This window comes from Centruroides sculpturatus, unplaced genomic scaffold, assembly GCF_000671375.1.
Source record: "Centruroides sculpturatus isolate CEXI.00-Female unplaced genomic scaffold, Cexi_2.0 scaffold435, whole genome shotgun sequence".
Taxonomy (NCBI): Eukaryota; Metazoa; Arthropoda; class Arachnida; order Scorpiones; family Buthidae; genus Centruroides; species Centruroides sculpturatus.
In genome coordinates, this window is record NW_019384953.1 from 521,460 (window position 1) to 548,667 (window position 27,208).

The 27,208-nt window shown below is 31.1% G+C and overlaps 1 protein-coding gene across 1 annotated transcript; it reads right to left on the bottom strand.

The window, feature by feature from the left end:
• On the bottom strand, positions 1–7,649 carry LOC111632296 (alpha-tocopherol transfer protein-like). The gene is made up of 4 exons (XM_023376695.1): positions 7,413–7,649; positions 5,688–5,881; positions 3,852–3,965; positions 1–528 (listed from the first exon to the last, which is right to left on the bottom strand). The coding sequence occupies exons 1-4, from the start codon at positions 7,630–7,632 to the stop codon at positions 178–180; spliced, it is 879 nt and encodes a 292-aa protein (XP_023232463.1). The 5' UTR covers positions 7,633–7,649; the 3' UTR covers positions 1–177.
• Positions 7,650–27,208: the final 19,559 nt, after the last annotated feature.

Here is a 27,208-nt window from a genome sequence, read left to right on the forward strand (position 1 = left end):
GGCGTCAATACAATAAACGCTTTTTTCCTAAATATTCTGTGTTAAAATGAAAAATAATGACAAACCTTTTTCTTAGTATACAATATATAAATGATAAAAAATACATGTTTAATTTGTTAGTTTAGTTTTTCCCTCGTGAATAATAACATAACCCAGACCAACATAATTGTATATTATTCAAAAATGTGTAATTTCCAATTCTGAGTCTTGTTTCAGAGAAGCCATAAATGCTTCTGGATCATCGGAATAACATTTAAATTTTTCTTTCGATTTCTCTAGAAACTTCTTAACTTTTTTGTCTTCAAAATCTTCACCAATGTACGTAAATTTGCCTTGGCTGAAGTGCTTATCTCTTTCCTCTTCGTACAATCTCAAATATTTTTCGTTTTTCCGAAAGAATTCTTCGTTGGCTCTAATCATATTATTGAATTCACTCGCATTAGAAGGCAAATTACCTCCCAATTCCAAAGGCAAAAAATCCGGATGAATGAATTCGTGCAAAGTAGACATGTCGGAATGTAAGTGAAACTGCAAAAAGGAAACATCTTTTAAGAAATTAGTGAAATAATGTATAAAGTAAATAATTTGCTGTATAAAAATTTAAAATATGTGAATTACAAAATAATCGTAATAAAAAAAATTATTTCTAAAGTGTGATTTTATTTGTTTCTATTAGATGCTGTACAGTATAAAAACAGGTTCATATAATACGGATTCGTATATAACGGCAAAAAAATTGCGATCGTATTAGTATAAATGTTACCGCTAAAGCTCGAAATCCGTTAATGTGCGCATTACCTAGCTAATCTGCAGATTAACTAGGGTGATCCGTTAAAGCTGCGAAAATTATTCCATTTCTCAAATTACCTAGGTAATGTTCAGATTATCTAGGTAATCTGCAAATTACCTACTAGGCACTCGGTAAAGTGAAAATAAGATTTTTGCTGGAACAACAGCAACGTTTCTGTACGCTTAAATTAACATAATGTTATTTATTTAATTTTCAATATCTAAAGAATCAAGTTAATACAATCAACAAATTAGTTGATTGAATCAATCATCAATCAATTAAAAAAACTTTAATACAAAAATCAAACGGTTTAAAATATTACTACAATTAGGGAAATGAATTTGCAAAACATATGATAAAATTGTACTTACTTATTAGTGCAATCTAAAGATTGGTGACACTTTGAATTACGTAGCAATTGGTTTTTGCGACAAGCACGCCTATTTGTGGTACATTTAGATTTGCAGTCACATTTTCTGAAACCCTGCCCAGTACCAAGGGATTGTTTTATTGCTGTTTGACGTAAAGATATTTCTACAGCAGGGACATCCATCTTCTTTCGTTAAAAATCTCTCTTTGCAAACACTGAATTCAGATTTTGCATACAATTGTTTTAAAATACCTGTTTTAGTATCAAGTTTATAAAAGCCATCCTCTGTTTTACTAAGAACCACAGCTAAAATTGAACGTGCATCAGTTTTTGCTCTGTCTTCTTCGGGTACTTTAATTCTCACAGCGAAACCTTCATCGACGTTTGGGTGCTTTGCATTAGAAACTGCTAACATTTTCTTTGCTTGCTTTTCTAAACATTTCTTGGCTTCATCACGCTGTATTTTCTGATCCATATTCTTTTTACAGATGATGCACAATACATTCTTACCATACCCTTCCTCTTTAGGATCTACTTCACCACAAACTGCGTGAACAAACATATTACACGATTTACACTTGTGAGCACTTGATGCTGCTTTTGAGCAAACAATACAGACTATGTCTTGTATAGTGCTCTTTACAGGCTCCGTACGAAACTGTGATGGCGATTCTGCTGAAGTTGAGAGTAACTCAGTGATGACTTCTTCAACTTGCAGAGGCGATTCCTTGGAGGTGCAGGGTAACTGAATATTCTTCGTGACTGCATCATCAATCAACGGTATAGAAGGCAGTTTAAGATTACTATCGGTAAATTCTTGTATTTCTATAGGTGATTCTGTAGAAGCGGGGGATAACGGAATGTCCTCTTGAGTAAGATTTGACTGTGATCTCATAATCACAGTCTCTTGTGAATCTTCTAATTTTTCAAGGTCTTCTTCAGTTTTTATCGAATGTCAAACAATTCTCCGGCATGGACAAACTTTTTCAAACCTTTCTCGCGCATCTGACAACGGCTCAATGAGTTTTTCACAGCCTCGTACAGTCAACACATCACACCTTTGAATTATTTGATAATCTCGAGATGATTCTTTCTTCTTGGAAACTTTTATTTGCTTTACATCTTCAATTATGGAATCATACTTTGGTTTGTTATTAAAACACTACGTATTATATTTTAAATCTTCGCTAAAGAGGTTTGCGAAGAATCTTTTCTTGATTTTACTCACCAATTCGGTGCTTGCTTGCATTCTAGGATTTAAATTTATCTACGTAAAAAGGAGTGGGGAAAGGAAGTGAAAGAAACAAACTTTTGAACTTTAACGATACGAAAGCCGTTAATGCGCAGATTACCTAGATACTCTGCAAATTACCTAGGTAATTTGAGAAATTGAACAATTTTCGCAGCTATAACGGATCACCCTGGTTAATCTGCAGATTAGCTAGGTAATGTACACATTAACGGATTTTGAGCTTTAGCGGTAACATAAACACGCTAAAAGAAACTCGTATAATACGGTAAAACGTCATCGCCGACTCGTGTTGCGACAGGATTGTTCGAATCTAGACCAATAGCGGATATTGCACAAACCGTTGAGTTTAAACGAGTAGTGGACCTACTAAAAACCATTTATTATTTAACGGCCATAAAAATTATATTTATATTAATGTTGTCTCCAATGTTAAGCGAATTTTTCGCATAAAAATAACTTATCAGAAAACACGCGCCCGCCGTTCGATGCGCCGCTCCACCTCGAAAACAAGCTTAAGCAATGGCGTCGTCGAACTGTGCACACTCGATGAGTAATCCTACAATTTTTTGTTTATAGCATAGTTTATATGGATTATTCCCCAAAAAATTATACGTCTTTTGGAAATTTTGAGTCAAATTAGTCTAGAATCGATTAATTTTATGGAAGAAAACCTTTCAAACAGCCGTAGTCCCTGAACTGTATACGTGCCGGACCGTGATTAACTTATTTGCTTAAGTGTTCGTAAAACACGAATTCATATAAAATCTATTTACCGTATTATAGGGGTCTCCTATACTTGTTTATTTTTCAGACTTGTAAACAAAGTTGATGTCATTGAGAATCCAACCCATAACAACACTTAGTAGTAGAAGAAATGAACACTTGGAACCAAAAATATTTATTAGAATTGTCAATATACTCTTCCAAATCGTCATATATTAGAATGAAACTGCAAACTGTACTGTCAATAATTTATAAACATTATGATTAGGGGAGACTAGAACAATTCTGGATATCAGTTAAACACAAGATTAAATTGTGCTATTAAATATTTTTACAAATATTACATTGAGTCATAATCGATATTACTGCACAAAAATCTTTGCTGTGTTTTTATGTAGCTGAAAACTCGTCATTTTTTAAAAGATTTAATACCATCTGCAAGTGTTTACGTCAAGATGTTTTCAGATATATGAATATTAATGGGTTTTTTTGCCATTTATTTACAATATTTCATAATTTAGATAAAATAACGTCTCTTTTTAATTTAATTATAATCCAACATATCGATTTGGGATAAACACAGATACCCTACCAGAAAGAAGTTTCCAAATCCAAGATTTTCTTACAGAAAGAAAATATTGTGTTAAATGTTTAAAAATTGTTAAAGAATATTAAATTATTTAAATTATAAAGTTGAATTATTTTTCTCTACTTACTTTTTCCTTGAGTTTTGTTGGTAAAAGTGGAAATGCCATAGTTAAAACTGCTTTTATTATAATATTCACGTTGACATAATGTATTTCCTTGTATCGAAGCGGATAATTATCTTTCTAAAAATACATATAACATTATTTTAAAAAGTAAGTAAGTTTTATACAAATTTATTTTATTATTAAATACTATAAATATGTGACTCGTTAGAACTCTACGGTATAATGATAAAGATTGTAATACAAATTAATACCATTGTTACCGCTAAAGCTCGAAAGCCGTTAATGTGTACATTACCTAGCTAACTTGCAGATTAACTTGAGTAATCTGTTCAAGTTGCGAAAATAGTTCCATTTCTCAAATTACCTAGGTAATGTGCAGAGTATCTAGGTAATCTGCACATTATCTACTAGGCACTCGGTAAAGTGAAAACATAAGATCTTTGCTGGAACAACAGCAGCATTTCTGTGCGCTTAAATTGACATAATATTGTTTATTTAATTTTCGATATCTAAAGAATTAAGTTGATACAATCAAACAATCATCAAATTAGTTAATATAATCAATCATCAATCAGGTAAAAAACTGTAATACAAAAAATCAAACGGTTTAAAATATTATTACAATTAGGGAAATGGGGGATTATATAGATTATCACCTATGGAATTTCGAAACTTATAGTATATATCTGAACTGAGGGGACCGAAACGAGTTCAACGATACCCTACTTTTGGACCAGAGACAAAAATAAGAAAGTTATCATACTTTTTCCGGCGATCACATGATAAAGTTGTGCGTTAACGTTACCTTTGGTGACTAAAATGGCGTTTCGTCTCTGATTCCAGCAAACCGAAGAAAGGAAACAGTGGAGACGCACGTTTTAATCTAACTTAACCTATTTTTATAAATTACTATAATTATTACCAACCAATTTATTAGAATAGGTTAGGTTAGAACGTGCGTCCCCACTGTTTCCTTTCTTCGGTTTGCTGGAATCAGAGACGAACCGCCATTTTAGTCACCAAAGGTAACATTAATTTAACCAATTGTGCTTACTTATTAGTGCAGTCTAAAGATTGGTGACACTTTGAATTTCATAGCAATTGGTTTTTCTGACAAGCACACCAATTTGTAGTACATTTATTTGTAGCAAAGATCTTATTTTCAATTTACGAAGTGCCTAGTAAATAATGTGCAGATTACCTGGATACTCTGCACATTACCTAGGTAATTTGAGAAATGGAACAATTTTTGCAACTTTAACGGATCACAGTAGTTAATTAATCTGCAAATTAGCTAGGTAATGTACACATTAACGGCTTTCGAGCTTTAGCGGTAACATTATCATTAAAAATGTATGAAGGATTATTGCCATGATTTACACAATAAGTTCTTGAAATATTTTTCAGTTTACTTGCTTGATAAATATATGGGGATTACGCAGTGTGAAGTTAATTATTTACACGATTTATATATCACTTTTGAGTATTTAAATATGTTTTGTGTATAAGAATAGCAATGTAATTTATAACATTCCGGCAATTAAGATTTCAGCCAGAAAACAAGGATGGATTCAAGAGGTCAAAAACCTTTATGTCGTTCTGTCCCTGTATATAAGGTCCCCTTATTAAAAACCAGAACGTTGTTTAATAAACACTGCAATAAGTTACTAAATGTAATTATGACATAAAAAAAATTGACTTGCTCCCATAGTAAAATCATCTATGCCACTGAATTTAATATATGTTTCTAAAGTGCATGTTATATTGTGGTGTTTCCATTATAACTTATTTTACTATATTACAGAATATAAAATTTAATATTAATCAATAATTTCTTACCAAGAAAATGTTCACTATTGAATTAATAAAACTTGGTGACATCTGCAGAAAATGTGATAGTGTCATTCCACTAGCATCCGTAATTAAAACCACACTATTCTCTTGAGTTCGATGAAAATTTAACATAAGGTCGAAGGTATATAAAAAAGAACGAGTTAGATCTGTTATATTTGCAACAGAAGTATCCCATTTACCTAAGAAAATCAATTTTTCAATATGAAAATATGACTTACAAGCATAGTTAGAAGCATAATTATATTTAAATAAAAGATTTTTTTATTAATCTTCTTTTTTTTCAATAAATTCGTATTGCTCAATATTAATAGAAAGAAATAATTTAAATTGTAAATATATTTAATTTTCTTAAAAATACCATGTAAAATATGTTTTAGAATTTAAATTTTTGGTTTATATATTCATTTGGTCGAAATAAATGGGAAATAAAATACCTGTTCGAATGTAGAAATCCTCGTTTATTTGGGTCTCGAGAATCAGTGACAAATAGAGATAAAGAGATCATTATCTGTCATCTCAACTACATTCATTTAGTGAATCAAATAATTAAAAAGGAATTAATTAAATGAACATAAAATCTGAATATTCACTAATACAGTTGAAATATTGATCTAACTTTTATAAAATTTTTATGATAAATTATTTCAATTAAAATTTTAAAATTTTTTTCAATATTCTATATACAAACTATCCTCTATTTCCTTTACCTTTAGAGATTTCTATACTCTTTACTTTCTAGACTACATTACTGCCGATCAGATAGATAAAAAAACTATTGTTCTCACTAAGAAATTCAACTGTTACGCATAAATTCTTCATAATCTTTAATTTTAAAAAGTTGTAACAATAATAAACTTATAACGAATGCATCTTTACATTACTTTTAAAGTATTATTTTTGTAATAAGAAATAAGAAATATTTTTAAAAAATAATTAAACAACTGTACAAAAATGTTCCTTGTAATATAATTATAAAATTCTTGAACGTCAATAACTACAGGGTGATCCAGAAGTCTCCAATTGTAGGTGTTATTACGATGTTTGTTTATTCTCTCACAAGAAAAACATAGCGCTATTGCAAATAAGAAAGAATTGGAGTTATTTTGATGATAGTGACTTGTAACCTGCAGACGTTGCTGAACATTTTAACTGATTATATTCAAACATTACATTTATCAAACATAATGTTAGAACCATGTGTATGAAAATTACAACTCACACGTGAACGTGAGTTGTAATTTTCATACACCTGGTTACATTTAACTTATAGCTCGTAGGAAATATATACAGTTTCTTACTGATTACTAAGGACAGTAGTCAAATTTGCGTACGACAAGTAGCTTGTAATTTCATACAAAGGTAGTCATTCAACACTTTTTGTTTATAAATTCTAATTAGTACAGTTCGTGAGAATTACAAGCGTTTTATGCAACAGGTCATGTTTTGGATTTACGCAAAATTTCGCTGACTATTTTGTCTACTAGCAAATAACTTTAATTCGTTCCTCCTTACTTTACCTGTAGAAAATTCAGAAATGTCAGCATGACTACGAAGGTTTTATAAGTATGGGACACTATTTTTGTGAATAAATTAAAACACTAGATTCGATTTTTTATGTTTTCTATATATTTATTTTCTTTATATTTATCTTATATATTTTAATTTTCTATATATGCTTGGTAAGAATTAAATAACATCAGACCTACTTACCGATTTGACCAAAATAAATAAATCTTCCTTTACTATCTGGTTTTGGTAAGATTTGAATACCATTCAGTGATAAAACATGTTCCAATTTAGAAAGAAGTAGACCTTTAAAGTACTGAGGATACTGTATTCTGACTTCATAATAATTCTTTAGCAGTTTCAAAGATCTTTTCATGTCATATTTTCTAGCACGAAGAATTCCAAGAAGAAAAATGTCATCCATACGACATTTTATCCCTTGTTCTCCTGTTTGGAATGTAAGAAAACAACATAATGTATTATTATGTTTTAATCAACACTAAAATTTTAATTAGATTCAAAATATTAATCATAAATAATAAAAATTAACATCAAGTACATCGAGATTTTGCCTTGGGAAAGAGCAAAAAATGTACAATATACATCAGTTCTTTAACATAAAACTTTTTTTAAATAGGCGTGTTCCTATCTTCATGAATTTGAACGGTCGCGATTAATAGACATATAAATAAGGTTAAATTCGATGTAAACGTATGCGAAGTGAAAACCTCTGGTTTAATCATGGGGATATTTATACTGGCTTTTTACCCTTACCTTAGCCTTTCAGCATTCAGAGTGGTGGTTAGAAAAACCGTTTTGTATTGTTCCACTATACAAAACCGCTTAAAAGAAATTAATAGAATTAAAGAAATTGTAACTACGGTAGGATATTGAACCTACACTCGAAGTAGTCATCAGGAGTTATCTCACTGTTTTGTTCGCTACACACTCTAATTTCTACGAAATTCGGCAGTTATGTTTACATAATTTTAACTTAGATAATATCTTATATGTCACTAAAATATCGATTGCATTTCTATAAATCAATTAATTTTTTATTTACAGTCGATTTTCTGAGTTACGCGTAGCGCTATACCTACGACAGGTGAGAAGGCAGCAGGAATAGAGGGACTAACTGCTGAAATGATTAAGTACGATGGGAGAAAGGTTGTACATATATTGTTTGAGTTACTTGTTGAACACTTGATGGCGTGATAAAGGTGTGCCAAAGGAATGGCTGAAAGGTGTAATTTTGTCGTTCTATAATGGAAACGGTGACGACGCTGTGTGTGCCAACTATTGAGCTACAAGCCTGCTAACCGTCCCTGGTAACATGTATGAGAAACTGTTGATACGGCGCCTGCAGCGATAGACTGATTGTAAAGTATGGTATGTGCAGGTGGTATCAGGAATGGTAGAGGATGTGCGAATCAAGTGTTTGCTCTGCGATTGCTGTCATGCATGTGTGAATGTGAGCCCTGTTTCCTTTTCTGAATTATTTGCAATTCAGAAGGGAGTGCGACAAGGCTGCATAATTATTCCGTGGCTGTTTAATATCTTTTTGGATGCAGGTGTGCGTGAAGCTTTGGCTGATGGCCAAGGGATGAAAGTTGGGAATGAGAATGTGCGTGTGTTGTTGTATGCAGGCAGTATTGTTAAGTGAAAATGAAGTGAAAATGCAGATGATGCTTAGCAGATTTAACAACGTGTTGCAAGAGAAAGGGCTACGAATAAATACTAATAAGACTAATTGCATAGTATTTGAACGTACTAAGGTTGACAGAACAGCTTGCTACTTGACGCTGGATGGTGCGAACGTGAAACAAGTAGACAACTTTGCATACTTGGGAAGCATGTTACAGAGTGATGGCTGGATACTGAATGAAATTACATTTATAGCTGTTTGTTGAGTCAGGTGTTTACCACGTGTTCGATCAGGTGTTTACCACATGTGAACACCTAACGACCGGGGTTCAATCTGGAACCCATAAAGTGATATTTACGTGTGAGTGCGACATTCGGGGTTGCTGTCTTTTTGTTCGGGTCAGCCAGATGAGTAGGACGTGACCGGTGTTCAGTCTGACCGTTGTAACCGTTTCTTTGCTACATAAAAATACGACGTTATACTACTAGAGTGCATTCTCCCTTAAGAACTTAACAGTGGCTAAGAACCCAACACTGTTCATATAGGAATATACAAAAATGATGTTGGAAAATGTGGTACTATTATTCTTCCAAAGCATTTAGTTAATAAAGGTTGTGTGTTAAATATAAAGTGGTCAGACAATCAATGTTTTAAATAAATAAACAAATATTTTCTAAATTTTGTACCGTTACCAAATTGTCATGTTTTAATTTACTCTAATATTAAAACTAATTTTTATTTTAAAAAAATTAGGCTTATTATTGCAAATATATGCAAATTACCACAACTTAATTTTATAATAAAAAAAAAATAAACCGATCTTAAATTCGAATGTCTACTCGCNCTCAAGAAAGTCGCCCCGGCTGTTGATTTATGTATTATAGGCGTATTAGAAAGTGTTAAATAATAATAATAATAAAAGTTCAAAAATTCAAATTTTTTAAGCCAAAACGAAAAAACTAGTTGAGTTACTATTTAAAATTCAAAAATGGTTACGTCATATTTACGTCATAAACTCGTTACTTTTTTTAAAAAAATAAAACATTTTCGTTACAAAAATTCAAATTTTTTAAATCATGACGTAAATGCTGACGTCATAACTTTTTAAATTTAAACGTCGTGACGTTAATGATTACGTGTTAAAGTATTGTTAGTATATATAAACATCGGATTTTTAAATAAAAGGCATTAAAAAAAAAATGTAAAGTTGTTAAAATTATAAGTTTTATCCATTGAAACTTTACCAAACATACAATTTACGCTCAAACACGACTGTCCCGTCATAGGGCGTGTCTATGTAACGCACGTACTTCGGACATCCTTCAACGAAGGACGTAGACAAGGGAAGGTTAAGGAGATTAATTTTAAATAAAAAAAAAATAAACCGATCTTAAATTCGAATGTCTACTCGCTTAGAAAATATAATTAGTTCAACAGTATTTAATAATTAAATGAAATATATTAACCTTTGCCTTATTGTTAAGACAAAATCAATTTAATTAGGATTTGTGATTGGTACAGCCCAAACTACTACTACTTGTGTCATATCTCAAGATATATTAAGCTTTTTCCATTCGATAATAATTAAATATATAAATAATTATAAATAAAGGTTTCTTCTTTCAATAGTGAGACTAGTGATATCCATTTCCCACAAGTAATATTTCCTTATTTCTTTTACAAGGATATTAGGTTCAACAATGTGGTTCATAACATAGCAAAGGTCAAAATGTAGTTTTTCATCTTAAATTAAATTTTAGTTTTCACAACTCGAAAACTAAAATTTTTTCATAAACAAACACAAGAACTATCTATTAAAAAACACAAGAACACTTCTTATATTCTTTAAAAGAAAAAACACCGTCAAAAATAATTAATGTAGTGAGTATGTTACGGACCAATCTGACCTCAATATACTATATAAATAAACAATTATATGGCTGAGACTAAAGCATATCAACACCTGGCTCGACCATAAATTATAAAAATATTGTTATATCGAGGATTAAGTACTGAAGGGTAAAAAAATAGCTAAATTCGAGATGAAACAGTCTACATTTATATTACTTATCTAATTGCTTAAATATCAAATCAAGGAGCAAACAAAACAAACTAAATTTAGATGAGAAAAATAGATTCTAAAGTGACAATCCAACCCAACACGTAATACAGACTTCGATGTTTTGACTTAAAGTAAAACGGCGGTCGATAGTACCCATCGTTGCTACCAAAAGCGCTGTATCGAAGGTAACAGCCACTCTACGTAGTATATTCCAGCTCGTCGTGTTTTACCAAAAGGCTATATAAAGCTATATTTAGCCATATAAATACCAAAGGGCTATATATAGCCATATAAAGTTTCATCACATTTTTACTTTTTAGATCTAGTTTTACATAGACTTTCCTTCAGAGAAGCATCGTTCCTTTACAGTGTGTCCAATATTAACATTGTATTTCTGATTTGCATTTTAACTGTATTTAAAGCATTTAATTTTTAAACTAATTTTAATATAAATATTTAAAATTAACTTAAACTACACTTTACGCTTAGAGCGGAGAGCTTTGTTTGAATGTAAATTTGAACTCTCTCTGGAAAACTTCTTCGGTTGTCCAGACTAAACAATGTTGCAAGAACTGAACTTCTTTTCTTAAGTTATTGAAAAAAACATGTATCAACGCTTTACTCGCAACATTGTTATATAGGCCTATACTGTATTTAGCACAGACAATGAAAAGGATGAGCCAAAAAAGAGTCGAAATTTAAAGTTGTATTGAATTACAAAACGAAAAAATACAAATCCAGCAACGAACTGCGTAACTTTTCCGGCGAGACTTTAAATTTGTGCGTGGCGCCATCTGTTATGCCATTTTATTTAAAAATTCTTTTAGTATTTATTATAAAATAGCAAAAAGCTTTATTTTGACGGTAGTGGTGAGTTTTATAAGATAATACGAATGCTAATAACAAGTGAAAAACGTCAATAATTCTGACCTTACTCGAAATATGAGACACGAGTTTACTTTGTCTCTCTACCCCTTGACATTTAATTCCAAAAATATATCATCAATTTATAATACACAAACCTCCCTTTAAATTTTCGACAGAAGATACAAGAGTTATAAACATTTAATATAAGTAAACAAAATTGTGTGCGCCCAAACACACTAACACAAGCAAATACAGAAAAAACCTTCAACTGTTTTCTGAGGTTTCAAGATCCTCCGAGTCCAAAAATATAAAATATCTTGAAGACGGGAGTCATTTTTGGCCAATTTCAATGCTTTCTGTTTATTATATATAACATTCCGAAAAGTAAATATTACAAAAATTCGCTTAAACCATTCACATATTATATATCGATTCTAGGTTTACAGTACTGTACAGTACATTATATTTATACTCAACATAGTAAAATAGAAAGAAGCTTAAATATGTTTGATTTGCTTCTAATTTAAATTAATATTTCTACTTACTTATAACATTTTTAAATGCTTGAAGTGCTTTATCATCCCAAAGAAATTCCTCTTCTTTTTCTTCCGGAAATATTGAATCTTTAATCTCCATTGCGCTTATAAAATTCTGTAAACATTATATAATTTCAATTGAAAATGTTCGAACGTTTATGATTAATATTTAAAATGTTTTACGAAAACAAAAATATATTTTATCTTAAAAGTTTACTCAGATTAGAAAAGAACTGGCATTTTTATTGCAAGTATCAAACTGGTTTTCTTATTAGAAACGCATTTTCTAAATTAAATGAACTCAATATTACAATTTTCTTGTTAATTATCTAGGGAAATTTAATCGTTTCAATGTCACAATTACTTGTCTACCAAAATTCTTATAATTAGCTTTGCATAAATATTTATAATAGGCTTTATTAAGTTCAATTGAATAATTTATCGTTTTTAGCTTTTAATGTTGTTTTATTTTTCATAGTCCATATCAAAAGAAAGAGCAAAACAGGACTGAAACAAGGAAACTCTCTGTCTCCTGTTTTCTTAATAACATCGCTGTAAAAAATGTCAGAATGGCCCAGGAGATAAACAATAAAAAAATGACTTAAGAGACCAACTGCCACTAATAGTGTATGCGGATGAGTTTTTCATAATTGGAGCATCTCAAGGAGAGGTGACGAGATTAACGTCAAAATTAGCAACAGCTGGCAAGATCTTGGGTCTGATCATCAATGAAGAGAAGAGTGAATGGATAGTTATTTCTAAAAAGGAGGAATCCCTCAAAGAACATCTAACCGTAGACAATATGACATTTAGCATTACGGAATCTTTCGAGTAGGGGAACCCGGGGCTTTCAGAATGGGAAAGACGGTTTACATACAGGGAGCAAAACAATTCCCTCACAAGAAGTGGGAGAATTGTTTTGCTCCCTGCCCTACACTCAGACTGCGACAAAAAGTCAGAGTGAATACTTGGCTGCCGAGATTCGCTTTGTCGTTGACCAATAAACCTTGTATCGTGAATTTTGGTTAAATTACAAGTGTATTGACATTAAAACAATAAAATTTTATGGTATATTTTATAACTTAAACAAATTTATATAGTCTAGTTTAAAGATATATTTGTTTGTATTTTTAGAATGAAATAATACAAAAAGTAATCATAAACTTTTTTTTCTACTTGATTTTTAGAAGCATGTATTTTGGGGTACAACGGGTGGAGGACAATGAGACGGTTTCCCGTAAGAGAAAAGTAAAAGGAAAAGGTAAAGGGAAAAAAAATAAAGTCTAGTAAAAAAAAAAAAGGAAGATTACTTGGAAGGAGAAGATGATACGACTTTCCTATACTGCACTGAGGCTTACTCACAGCCGATTGAGTGTTGGTGTTCATATGTCGCATGCAAAAATGGGCTCATATGTCTTTTACGGGTTTTGACAGCGACGATGACGATTCTGTACTGGTTTGAGAGTTCTGTAAACAACAAGACTAATATTTTAGCACTAATCTCATACCCCATTTGGCCCCGGATTCCCCAACTTAGGAACTGACGTAAACAGAAACAATGACATCAAGGAGATAGAGACTCGTTAGCTAAAGGAAAACAAAATCTACTTCGGGCTCACAAATATACTAAAATAGCAGACTCTTTAGCAAAAAAACAAAGCTAAGTGTATATGAGTCGCTGATAGACCTGCGATTCTATATGGATAAATCAGGAAAAACTAAAACTACAGAAATTTGAAAAAAATACTAAGGAAAATTTTCCAACTTGTGGAAGACAATGGCGATAATGGTATCAGGAGAATATTGAGGTGAAGAACAAACTAGGAACTGCAGACAACCTACGACAAGAACATGATCACACAGGTGATTAAGGCCAAAAGATTACAGTAACTAAGTCACGTCGTAAGACTTTTTATAATGGTACAGCATCACGAGGGCTCTACTATTAGAGGAAAGGGAAGAGGCCGTCCCAGAAAAAGGGGTCAGTGAAAATCTTCGAGAGCTCGGAATCGAAGATTGGCAAAAGGCAGGGTATAGACCGAACGAGAGGGAGAATGATTGTGACTACGGTTAAGAGCCTCCAAGGCTCATAATGCCAGACGATAAAGAAAGAAGATAAAGTCTAAATAGATTAATTAAACAAATATACTTGAGGGCTTATCATACTGATAAATGAGAATTAATTTACAAAATCTTTAATAATTCTCTACAGTAAGGTATGGCTCTTTTGACAATATATAGCCTATTATATAGATCATTTAAAATGTATTTCGAACCAATACGTAACTCTTCAGTTAATGTTCATAAAATTATAGAAATACAAAAGATAAATTTATACAAAATATAAAATTAAAGCGTAACATTACGTAAATAATAAAAATATACATTAAACAGCCGTGTTATAAATGGCGTGTTCACAATTATTCTTGATGATGTCTAATAATTGTAATGCATTCAAGAACATCATTCTTTTCTAATTAATTAATATGCATCAATGTCCTTAATTTAAACAAATTATTCTTTCAATCATCATAACAGTGTATTTCTATTAGTAGGACTTATCACACTGGTGTATAAGATTACAGAAACACAGTCACACAGATTAAAATTGTTTTATTTACAATTACCTGGACACATACAAATTGCGTTTCGGACTTGTTTGTCCCTCTTCAGCAGGTAAATTATGTTCGTTTATTGTTTGAATTTTATTTATTTAGAATGTGTTTGTTAAATACCTGCTGAAGATGGACAAACAAGTCCGAAACGCAATTTGTTTGTGTTCAGGTAATTGTGAATAAAACAATTTTAATCTGTGTGACTGTGTTGATGTAATCTTATACACCAGTGTGATAAGTCCTATTAATAGAAATACACTGTTATGGTGATTGAAAGAATAATCATTATTTTCTACTCTTGGACACTGGGAACAAAAGGCATTTTACATGAACTGGCTGAACAAACAGACATCGATAAGCACCAACACAACTCAGGAAGCTGTGTTGGTGCGTATAATTCGTATTTTTGAAGATCTTTATACTCGATTTAGTGCCAATTTTACAGGCCAATAAATGTCGCTATATCGAACATTTATTTTATTTAGAAGTATTTTCGAATTTTTTTTTAAATCTAATTTCCTGCTTACTTCGTTGGATGTGAGATTTCTTATCCTATTCTTTTACTAACAGCAGCAATTATTTGACTTATTATTCTACAATTTCTGTAAAAACATATTATTAACTAGCTGTTACCCGCGACTTCGTCCGCAGAGGTTTTGCAAGCAAACACCATTTACATTCAATATTTCAATAACCATAGAAATTGTTAGGTCTATATAAAACCTACCGCTGAAGAGAATTGCCGAGAATCGAACGAACCATTTTCAATTTGATCAATTTTCTGGATCATTTACAATCGTTCTATAATCGAACCAATATGCAATAACAAATTCGAATTTAAAACGGTTCGAACATTTTTAAAATTGAAATAGATAAAAATATTTATAACAATGTCTGAAATGTTATCAATTTAATACACCTAAGTACTCAATGAAGACTAAATGTAGTTGAAAACAAAAAAATCGCATCTAAAATAGTAGTGTAGAAGCCGTTCTTCCGGTTAAGCCTTAATGTCTCCCTATCCTCCCACTTGGAAATTTCGAAAAATTTCTTGTTATTGTGCGTTTTCATGACGAATCCTAACTGTGTACCAAATTTCTGCTCTTTAGGTCCAGCGGTTTGCTCTGGGCGATGATGAATCAGTGAGTCAGTCAGGACAAGCAATTTTATATATAAAGATATATAAGTAATTTGAATATATTATTGTAAAATAACTTTTTATTTATAATAATGTCAGTGATAAATAAATTTTAAATATTTTCAAAATTTTAAGTTAAAATATACAAATTTTAATATTTAAATTACTTTCTTTAAAATATTTATAGAATAAGGAAATCTATTGATATTTTTCAAGATAACGATATCTAAAACTAGTTTCCAAGGTTGAGTATTACTCGTGACAAAATTTTATATTTAAAATATTATTTCATTAAACAAGAAGTGTAAAACAGTAAAGAAATTTACATCAAACTTTAAGGAAATACATTAATTTTAAGCCTGTGTATTGCTGTAGTAGTATACACGTATGAACGTTTCCCCCATTTACAGATTTTCTTTAAAGAAATTAACCTATAAAGTTTAATCACAGAATAAAAAAAGAAACAAACTTAGTAAAATCGTTAATTTTCATTAATTATTTTCATCAAATATTACTTAAATTGTTCATTAAGTAAACTATTTATGGCAATCGATTATTAAACACCTTACTTTCGATATTAATAACTTTTCTAAATAATATTAAGAATAACTCATATAAAAGTTCTTTTTATAAGGATTATATGACTTTAGGACCACAGTATTTACATTACAAACTAAAAGAACTGTACTTACCTGTGTGTTTCCAAGTATATTCTGTGAAACGTAAGAGATTTTCCCATTGTTATGGAAGATAAGACTTGACTGTTTTTGATTTGACGTCATAATCGCTTTCAATGCCACGTGTAATGGCTTGCAAATATATTTACCATTTCTCGAATTATATAAATATAATAAATTAATTACTTTAAAATACATTATAACCTTGCTTAACGTGCAATACTCAAAACGAGTAATTTGCATAACGAGCAAAAACAAATTGTAAAATGTTACTCGTTTAACGATTGTTTCGGATTACGAGTAACATTCTAGAACGAATTATGTTCGTTAAGTGAGGTTTTATTGTAATTTATGAATAAAATTTAAAAGGAATTACTAAGCTGCATTTTATATACTATAAATTAAATATTAGAGTATTATTTATGATAGTTTCATATTATTTTACATATTGTTTTAACAAATAGATTTTGAAAAATTTCTAAATTGTATGCACTTCTATATAATAGACTTATCGCTATTTATGTAGAAAAATTACTTCGAAAAATATAAAATAATTATTAAAATAATAATTAAGCATCGTGGAGGAAAAATGAATCAAAATCAACATTTTAGAATACAATAAAACGACAGAAAAAATTTATTAAAAATTGCGTCAGTTAACCTTGAAATGTACTGTAGATAAATGTTTTAATCTCATTTATATTTCCTAAAATATTATATTTCTTTACAACTACACAATATAATTAATTATTTTATAACACAGCTTTTAAATATAGGCCTATACATGAATATAAATCTAATCAGTGTTACTATTTAATCACTCACTATTATTTTATTCAGAAAACAATATAAGATCGAAAAATTTTACTTTAAATACAGCAGAAATACAATACTTTTTGCTTGTGTTAAACTGGCATACACTTCAGAACGTTGCTGGCCTTTATATAGGCTATTTATTATATTATACAGTCGACCCCCCTATAAGATAGAGATACGTTCCATTCTTTAGGAATCCGATTTCTTACGAGTCGTTCCAATCACAGCCCGACACGTGTCAAGTTTACGGACTACGGCTGATTGAAAGGTTTTCTTCCATAAAATTAATCGATTCTAGACTAATCCGACTCAACATTTTCAAAATACGTATATTTTTTTTCTTCTTTTTACGGATACCAGTCACAATTTTTTCGTAGTTTGATAGGAATCGTAATTATAGGGACCGTAATTATAGGGGGTCGACTGTAATGTTTAATTTTTTAAATAATAGTTGCTTGAAAAGTATAAATAACAGTGTTTTTGTGCCTCACAAACCAGCTGATTACTTGAAGTTTTTCAAGTTTTCTTTACCTAAAAAAGATTCAGTTTTTCATTAAAAGTCCTGCTGAGTAGCAGGACTTTTAATGGGCTTTTATCAGCTCCCTTATCATTATTATTATTTTTTCTAATATTTGAAAAGAAGTAATCACATAATATTTTTATTTATTTTTTTAATCATGATTCAGTGAGTTTTGGGCCATCCTGTATACATTTCAGATAAAATTAGCTCTAGTCAATGCTGTGTTTGCAGCTTTATTCTGTAAAATATAAAAGATTTTCTAATTGTTATGGAGAAAAAAACAGCGCACAAGTGTGCCAAGAGGAAAAAATATCATTAAAAATTGTAGTTCGCGTGTCGGCATTACTAATGGGTAGTTATACGGAATTTTTCAAACTTTATTCCTGCTTCTAACACCTAAATTTAGACCACTTTCAAATAAAAATGATTTTTTTGAAGAATACACAAGAACCAGGCGATCTTCAAAAGTTATATACTACTTTAACGAAATACAAACTTAAAAAGTGGCAAATTTCTTCAGAATTTCGTGTGAAATTTTATTTTCATACTGTAATCCCGAATAAAATAATATTTTTATATAGTATTTTATCAACAGCAATAGAGGAAACTAGTTTTATATGTCTCGAATACCTCGAAAAATATCAACACATTACTTTTCTATATAAATTTTCTTTTAAAAGTTTGCATATTAATAGGTTTCACATCACTTTATATACTGTATATGATAAAAACAATTGAATATAAAATATGATAAATTTTAATAAAACTTTAAGTTCTTACACGCGTTTAGAGTTCAAATATCGATACATTCTAACTCTATAATATTATAAATATAATCCGAAAATATCATCAAAATTTTGTTAATATTTTAGTATATCGAACAACATAGAAAAGTGGGAGAAAAGTGGAGAGGGAGGGAAAAGCAGCAAACTAGAGGAAAAAAAGACAGAATAAAGTATTGATTAGAATGCAACAAATTTGTCAATTCTAATATAAATTATGTATTCCCACTCAATATTTAAACTTAAATACATCAAAACAATCCTCCGAGTTAGGAAGTTCTTTCTAAATATAAATTTAATGCAGTAATATTGAAACTTCGGACATTCATATTACTCTATTGTTAACAAAAAGTTGACAAACGAGAAAGTCATACAGATAACACATCATCGAGAGGAAGCTTTGTAGAATTTATAATAATTACCCATAAATTTGCTGTGTCGCAGATAATAATTAATTAAGAGCTAACTGTAGATAAACGTCAGTTTTTTGCTACTTTTTAAACAGATCCTTATACAACTGTGTCTTTTACTCTCAAACGAGATGCTTTCGGAAGAGGACAGTGGAAAAAGTTTGATTCAACAGTCAAGTTTTGGGACACGTGACACGTAACGTAACAACGTAATTAATGTAAATGTTACTTACGTTACGTGGGTGATCTTGCAATGAAAGTGTCATCTGGAAGAGCTTCTTAACTGAAAGTGGAGTCGGTTTAGGTGTTATACATGGGGAAAATGCAGGAAAATTCTGTGTCCTTAGCCAGTAGTGAAGAAGGAACACGCGATCAATTACAACCTTTATGTGATTTTATCCTTTTCGGCTGTAACGTAGTTGTAAAAGTGCCAATACAAATAACTGCTTACTATTTAATATAATTTATTGCTGGTTTATATGTTTTTAATGTTTTCAAAAATACAAACATGGCACCACCCAAATTTTTATATTTTTCTGCTCTGGGAACATTTAAACCTCGAGAAATGCAACTTAACACACTAAACACTCTCGGGTGGATTTTAGTGTGTGTGTGGTTAAGCAACATTTTCACTTAATTTGAAGTATAATAACTTCTACGCCTTTTGTTGAAAATTTTTGAAATTTTGCAGGGAAGTTTGTTTATTAAGTGAATTGATGCTGTTAAAGTTTAGCCATTGATGGGAAGATGAATGATAAAGGTCATATCTCGAGTTGTGTCCAACTTAATGACGATTTTACTCGCTATTAGCATTTACAAGTTTCTTGAAACTTATCCCTACCCTTAAAATTAACCTTTTTTTTTTCATTTTATTGCACTAAAAAATGTAAAAAGTTTTTAAAATAAAATAAAATATCATCGAAAAAAAACTAAGTAAGTCGTTGCTGGATGTTTTCTCCCTTAGTATTTATGCTGTATTGTGTATTAAATAGATATTTTCGTAGATTTTAACATCGTTACTTCTATAGAAACTGAAAATCCAGAATTATTTAGAATTATTTGTAAGCAGAGACTTTTTCTCAGTTATTCACAAATGAAATTTTATAAATAAATCCATTCAATCATTAATGGTTTAATCTACTTGATTTAAAAAAAGCCAAATTCTCTAGTAGATTAAGCAAAAATTTTAAATTATAAAAATCGAACAAAAACGAGCAAAAATTATTGTGACATCGTCACAATGCCGGGCTTCAATTATTAATCATATTATAAATTTATTTTATTTAAAATATATCTTCTCCATCTCAAATTAATAGCATCTTTCCCTTGTTCAGTACATCATTCTACGTGTTACTGACAACAGCAGAGTCATGCCGGTCGTCTATTCTTGGGAAATTGTTTGAATGAAAATTACGTGATTTCTGATATACACCGGAAATTCGTATACAGTTAATATAAACTTATTTCCATATATTTGTTTGACTTTTATCTGTCTAATACCGTCTCTAGATTTAGTAAAGACAGACAACTGATCGTCAAAGTATAACGCTTGTAGATATGTAGGATACACATCTTAATACGTAGACACCAAATAATAATATGGTCTCAAAAATTTTGGTTGGGAAGTAAAGGAGAATTTGCACGATAGATTTTAACCTTATTCTTCTTACATAAATGTAAAATACACGAAAAAATTTTATTTTTTTTCATTTTTGACTTTTTCGGTATTATATAACTTCAAATCTTAAAACATTAAACTAATAATAACTAAAAAAAATTAAAGTTAAAAATGTATAAAAAGAAATCAGTTGCCAGGAAAAACAAAAAAAAAAAAACTTTTATTTACAGTTGAATCTTTTAATAATCTCCGCTTTCTTTCACCAACGTAAAAACTAGGGTTGTTACACCTGCATGTTATCTGATAAATAACACATTCTTCCTCTAATAAATCTGTTTTGGTACTTCTTATAATCATCATATTTGATAATCTGTTATTTAAGGATGGATCCAATCTAATTAATTTTTGTTTAAAAATTTATTAGGCCAATATTTTTCATAAATACTTTTTATATACGGAAATGATACATACTGTATTATTTCTTGATGACGTTTTACTTTAAATCCGTTTCTTAAAAATCTATGGTACCAATCATTTAATAATCTTTTTGGGTATCCATTTAGAATATATTTCTTATGTATATCTCCAATTTCATTCTTTCTTTTATCTATATTTGTTGTTCTAGAAAAAAATCTTTGTTATTTCCATCAGATATACATTATATTTCTGACATAAAGGGCAGTATGATTTATAATTAATTACTTTTCTCGTATTACACGGTTTTTCAAATTTACAGTGCTCCAAATGATCTTCAAACGTTTTAATTGTTATAACTTAATTGATGATTTAATTCATGTTCTTGAGTAAATTTAATATTCAAATTAATTTGATTAGCTTGTTCCAAAATTCGCAAATTTGTTGTTACTGCACTATCATACGCGATCAAAGTATCATCGACGTACTGTACAGTACCTTGCAAAAAACTGTGCTCCGTTTAACGTCGATAAATCCTGTTAGTAATATTTGTTCGTTAAGTCGGATATATTGAGCCAGCAAGGATGTATACGGGAGACTGACGAAACTTCTACACGTGTTTACCCCACGAAGACTACAGACGCACAACAGTTACAGGGGGACACACATGTTACATAAGGGACACACGTGTTACATAAGAGACACACATGTTACATAAGTAGTAATAACTTAGAGGGTCATTGTCAACTAGAACAAACAAACAGTGCCCTCGTATGTCACACTATACCTGTCAGAGGACCAGGAGATAAACATTTTCACACGTAACAGCCACATTCCTAACAAATCCTGTCTACGTCCAGCATATAAATATCAGCTAGTTTTGGCCCTATTTCAAAACCCATAGAAATACCGTTCGATGTGAGGTTTTTCTCTGTATTCATCTGGCAAATGTTTACCCCATTTAACAGCAAATGAAGATTTAAATTCATTCTTTCATATTGCATGTTTACCAACATATTGTCTATTAAGAATTTCTGATGTTATCATTGAAAGAGAAACAGGTGAGAGATCGAAGCTTATTTCTGATAAAACACACAGATCCTTTACAATGTGAGAATAAGTTATATTTCTTGTGACACTATGAGGAGATAAATTACACAGCCTCTCTTAGTTGCATGGAAAGTGAAATCACTTTGTTTATCTCCTAGCGGTAAACCATTTAAACACACAAGACTATCATTTTCACGAAAGTGATAGATAAGTTTCTCTCTATTAGTAACAGTTAAATCTTCGAAAGGCAATCTGTCTGTCACAGGTAAAAAAATGATAGATAATTCCGGTGTCTCATTCCAGCGTTAACAGTAGGTTTATCATCCATAAACAATGCATATTCACACGAATAATAAGACAATTTCCATACTGCCGCTTCAGGTGTGCATACTGTTAATACACTTGCTACGCACTTCTGAAGGTCGTGAGCTTCCAATGGCATATACAACATTCAATCTCGCGACAAAGCAATGTATAGATGTTAAACTCTATAATAAGCGAATGCTTTCGTGATCTAAATATCTCTCTGAGGTGATCAACGGAAATTTATCTAAAATCCGAAGTGTACTAGGAAGAGTAACTGCCGTCGGCGTGATCCATTAATAGTAGTTAAAGACGTTATCTCCTGATATCAGTTCTATTAACCCTTCTATATCTATTTAATTATGCACATTAGCTTCAAGCAAATATATATTTTTTTTATTATTGAGAAAAAAGAATTTATTTGAATTGAAAAAAAAAACTTTTTAAATTTTTGGCTCCTAAATGACACCTTTTCCTATGGATATCCAATTTTACTGTAGTAACCCTGCGATAGCGGCTTTTTTTATAGAAATATTCAGCTTACCAGAAAACTGCCATTCGTAGGTTAGCGTTAAAAAATAATTTTAAAAAATTAAACAGACAAAACAAAATGAAAATAAAGTTACTAATATAAAAATAGATTTTATTAATTACATGTAATAATAAGTAGAAATAAAATATAATTTTATAAATTTGCACTTATAATTAGGTAATGTAAAAATTTGAATATTTAGTCTATGAAACTAAAACCCGAACAATTCGTACAAACTGTAATAAAGTCTGTAGCGATCTAAGATCTGATTTGCTTTCATGTATGTGTCTAAACCAATAAATGTTTTTTCACCTCCCCGAGCCATAAGTATTTCGAGAGAGACCGTAACTATCACCCTAAAACAATTATAAGTAAGGAGGAGGATTATTGGTTCATAAAATCGAAAGACAACTTCCTGTAGACTGTAGTTGGTTGCTTTCTGTCTCTGTTGATATTAGATCAACGAATCAGCGACCTGTAAAAACAGTGGACGCCCCCAGTCAGGTACGATTTTTGAAATATGTAAACAATCGCTATAAAATCGAATGTTTTAATCGTTTTTTATTTCTGATTTGTTAAAGAAAAGTTGTTTGGCAGTATTTAGACGAGTAAATGTGTTTGCAAAACAGTTTAGCAATAAATATTCTTGGAAAACTCCACCTTACTATAGTAAGTCTATGAAAGACTCACTTGCTGTCGATTGGCTTTCAAGTTCTTGTTTATAGCCTTTTACGCTCTGATTGGCAACTTTTATTATGACTGAATCGATATCAACCAATGAGCGTTCTTTCAGAACCGTTCGTTCAGGATTTTCCCGAGAAGAACCAATGTCTTTCAAAGTCACGACATCCGAGTCAAAACGTAAACAACCGTTGATAGAATATTATTTTCATCATCGTTAGCTGTAAATTTACTAGGTTTTATGTTATTTGACTTTATTTACAGTAGAAGATGTCATATCAAAAGCTTCTAATAGAAAAATTTATCCGGAGACTGAATACTTCCGATTATTGCAGTACTTTCGTAAATAATAGGTATTTAATCGTTCATATACGGTTATTATAGTTTACTGTTATTATAATAGTGCAAATAACATATAAATAGAATTAAACATACATGTATTGACCTAGATTTTGAAAAGTAACCCCCAAGCCGACCGACGTTATAAACTATAACTTAGGCCGTATTCTCTCTACTTCGGTTTAGAAAGGTGCAGTGTTTTTTATTTGCGAGAATATAGACCTATCTATGTAACATATAGGCCTATAACAGATTACTCGGATCTTTATATATAAAAAAAGGATTTTTTATTTTTATATTTTTAAAAATCACAAACTGCCCTACGCTGCTCGGATGTCAAATCAGGATTATCGAGATTTGCAGACGACATGATAAAACTATTATAGAATAAATATTTTATTCATATTTGTATAAAAATATACTTATAATAGAATTCATAAATTACTTCCATACACCTGCATACAATTATCAAGTCTCTGATGGGATGTGTGCAATGAAATCATTAGCCTTTGCTAATGGAAAATGTTTATTGTATTGTAAATAGAAAGGTTTCCAATGTCGGGGTTCTCAAGTGTTAGGATTTATAATTGCGATAATAGATGTTAGTTGTTTGTTCCTGGAATTCCTAACCGGCTTTCTTTCAAATGTTTTTAGAATTTATCACTTGTTCTCCTTCTTTTGAGAGGATAAGGTGTGTTGTACTGTAATCTTGTGAAGTTTTCTTGTGAAGTGATTTAGTAGAATATCGCTACTTTTTGCGACAGTTTTCTATTTTCTATTAGTTTCGAAGCAAGTTTTATAATTATATTATTTTCGGAGATTATTATGTACACTTTTATTTCGCGTAAGATAAAAAAAATAACAGATTTTAGAAGATTTTTTTATTGGCAGAATGTCTGGTTTAGAATTTGAATAAGCTAGTATATCTACGAGTGGATCAGATGGTAATTTGAGTAGATTTAGCGACCCGGATTCAAGCGTGCATTTTGATGGAGGCATTGCTGCTACTGTGAGAAGATGGGTCGATATAGATATCAATAATTTTTCTCTTCCTTCCTCGTCTTGTCGGTTTACGCTGACTGATATTGATCCACTGGCATTTTTCAAATTATTCTTTGATATACATCTTATACATTTAATTGACAGTGAAACCAACCGTTACCTAAGCCGCGATCATCCCGAAAACAGTGAGAGCCAGTTACAGTCACCGATATTTATATATTTCTGGCCACCTGTATATTACAGGGAATTACAAATAAACCGGATGAGAAGATGTATTGGTCAACCAATGATCTATATGTGACACCAATTTCTGTTAAAGTAATGTTAAAGAATAGATTTTCGTAAATAAAACAAAAGTTACACTTCACCAACAATGCAACATTTGATCTGTCCACGCATTTCTTTCCTAAACTAAACAAAATTTTGCCATTACTAAATGATTTAAATTCTAAATTTTCGCGTGTATACGAACCAGACACAGACATTGTTAGGAATGTGGCTGTTACGTGTGAAGAAGTTTATCTCCTGGTCCTCTGACAGGTATAGTGTGACATACGATGGCACTGTTTGTTTGTTCTAGTTGACAATGACACTCTAAGTTATTACTACTTATGTAACATGTGTGTCCCTTATGTAATATGTGTGTCCCCCTGTAACTGTTGTGCGTCTGTAGTTTTCGTGGGGTAAAGACGTGTAGAAGTTTTGTCCGTCTCCCTTATACATCCTTGCTGGCTCAATATATCCGACTTAACGAACAAATATTACCAACAAAAGGTTATGGGCCCAGAAATGTCTTCCCAGGACCAGATATGTCTTCCAAATAACCAAGGACAGTAATAGTTTTTGTTTTTGTTCGGTTTGATACTGGATGTATATGAGATTTGGTGGGATCCGATAAACAACGTGCGAGATGGAGAATCTACATGGAGATATGTTCACAAAGGAAGGTTTCGTCAACTTCCAAAAACTGGATGGTTCGTCCAATTTATCATCGTGGAAATTCAACGTGAAAATGCTGTTGATGAAGGAAGATATGTGGGCAGCGATCGAGACGCCAGTAATAGATCGAAAACCTACGTCAAAGGAAAAAAGTTGTGATCGAAGGGCGTTAGGAACGATAGCCCTGACAGTTGGGGACCATGTTAAAGTCTATATCCAACACTGTACAAGTGCAAAGGAAGCATGGGATACAATAGCAAATCTCTACGAAGATAAGAGTATTCTGAGAAGGCTGCAAATAAAAAGGGAACTTTACTCCATGGATTTTAACACATGTTCAGGTATGGCTGCTTATATTAACAAAATACAAACCCTCATTGACCAGTTGAGGAAAATCGGTTGTGTAATCGATGATCAGGAGCATGCTGAATTATTATTAATGCGTTTACCGGAGGAATATGATAGTTTAGTGACAAATCTAGCGATTGCCGCAGACGTAAAATTAACCTCAGTCGCAGTTAAATCTAAACTGCTGCAACAGGCTGCCAGAAAACATGAATGCAGTAACACTAATGAGTCAAAAGTGTTGAGTGCAACAAGAAACCGTTTCGATAGAAGAGGCACTGGTATCAAACAAAAGTATGACGATACAAAAATCTTTAATGGAAAATGCTACAAGTGCAACAAATATGGACATAAGGCATCGCAATGTCACAGTGAAACAAATCCGAACCAGAAAAATCGGATAGTGTTATGTTCAATTAAAAACAAAAGTGTTGACGCACATAACTCTGATTGGATTACAGACAGTGGGAGCGCTCATCATTTAAGTTATGCTCGTGAGCTTTTCGTAAAGTTCATACCAGCTAATCACGTGATATATGTGGCAAACGATTCAACTTTAAAAGTCGCAGGTGAAGGTGATATATCCTTGCGCTTAAACGTGAAAGGTGTAGCTTACAATTGCACATTAAAAGATGTTTGGTATGTACCCGAAGCGACCGTCAATCTACTACAGTAAGCCAGCTTACTAAGAGAGGCTTGAGTACTTATT

What these genes read in the sequence shown, in the direction of transcription:
- LOC111632296 (XM_023376695.1), bottom strand. Translation starts at nt 7,632, where the DNA reads ATGGATGACATTTTTCTTCTTGGAATTCTTCGTGCTAGAAAATATGAC. An exon ending in TATTTATTTTGGTCAAATCG is followed by an intron (nt 5,882 to 7,412) that starts GTAAGTAGGTCT and finishes TGATTTTCTTAG; the next exon opens with GTAAATGGGATACTTCTGTT. An exon ending in CAATAGTGAACATTTTCTTG is followed by an intron (nt 3,966 to 5,687) that starts GTAAGAAATTAT and finishes ATGTATTTTTAG; the next exon opens with AAAGATAATTATCCGCTTCG.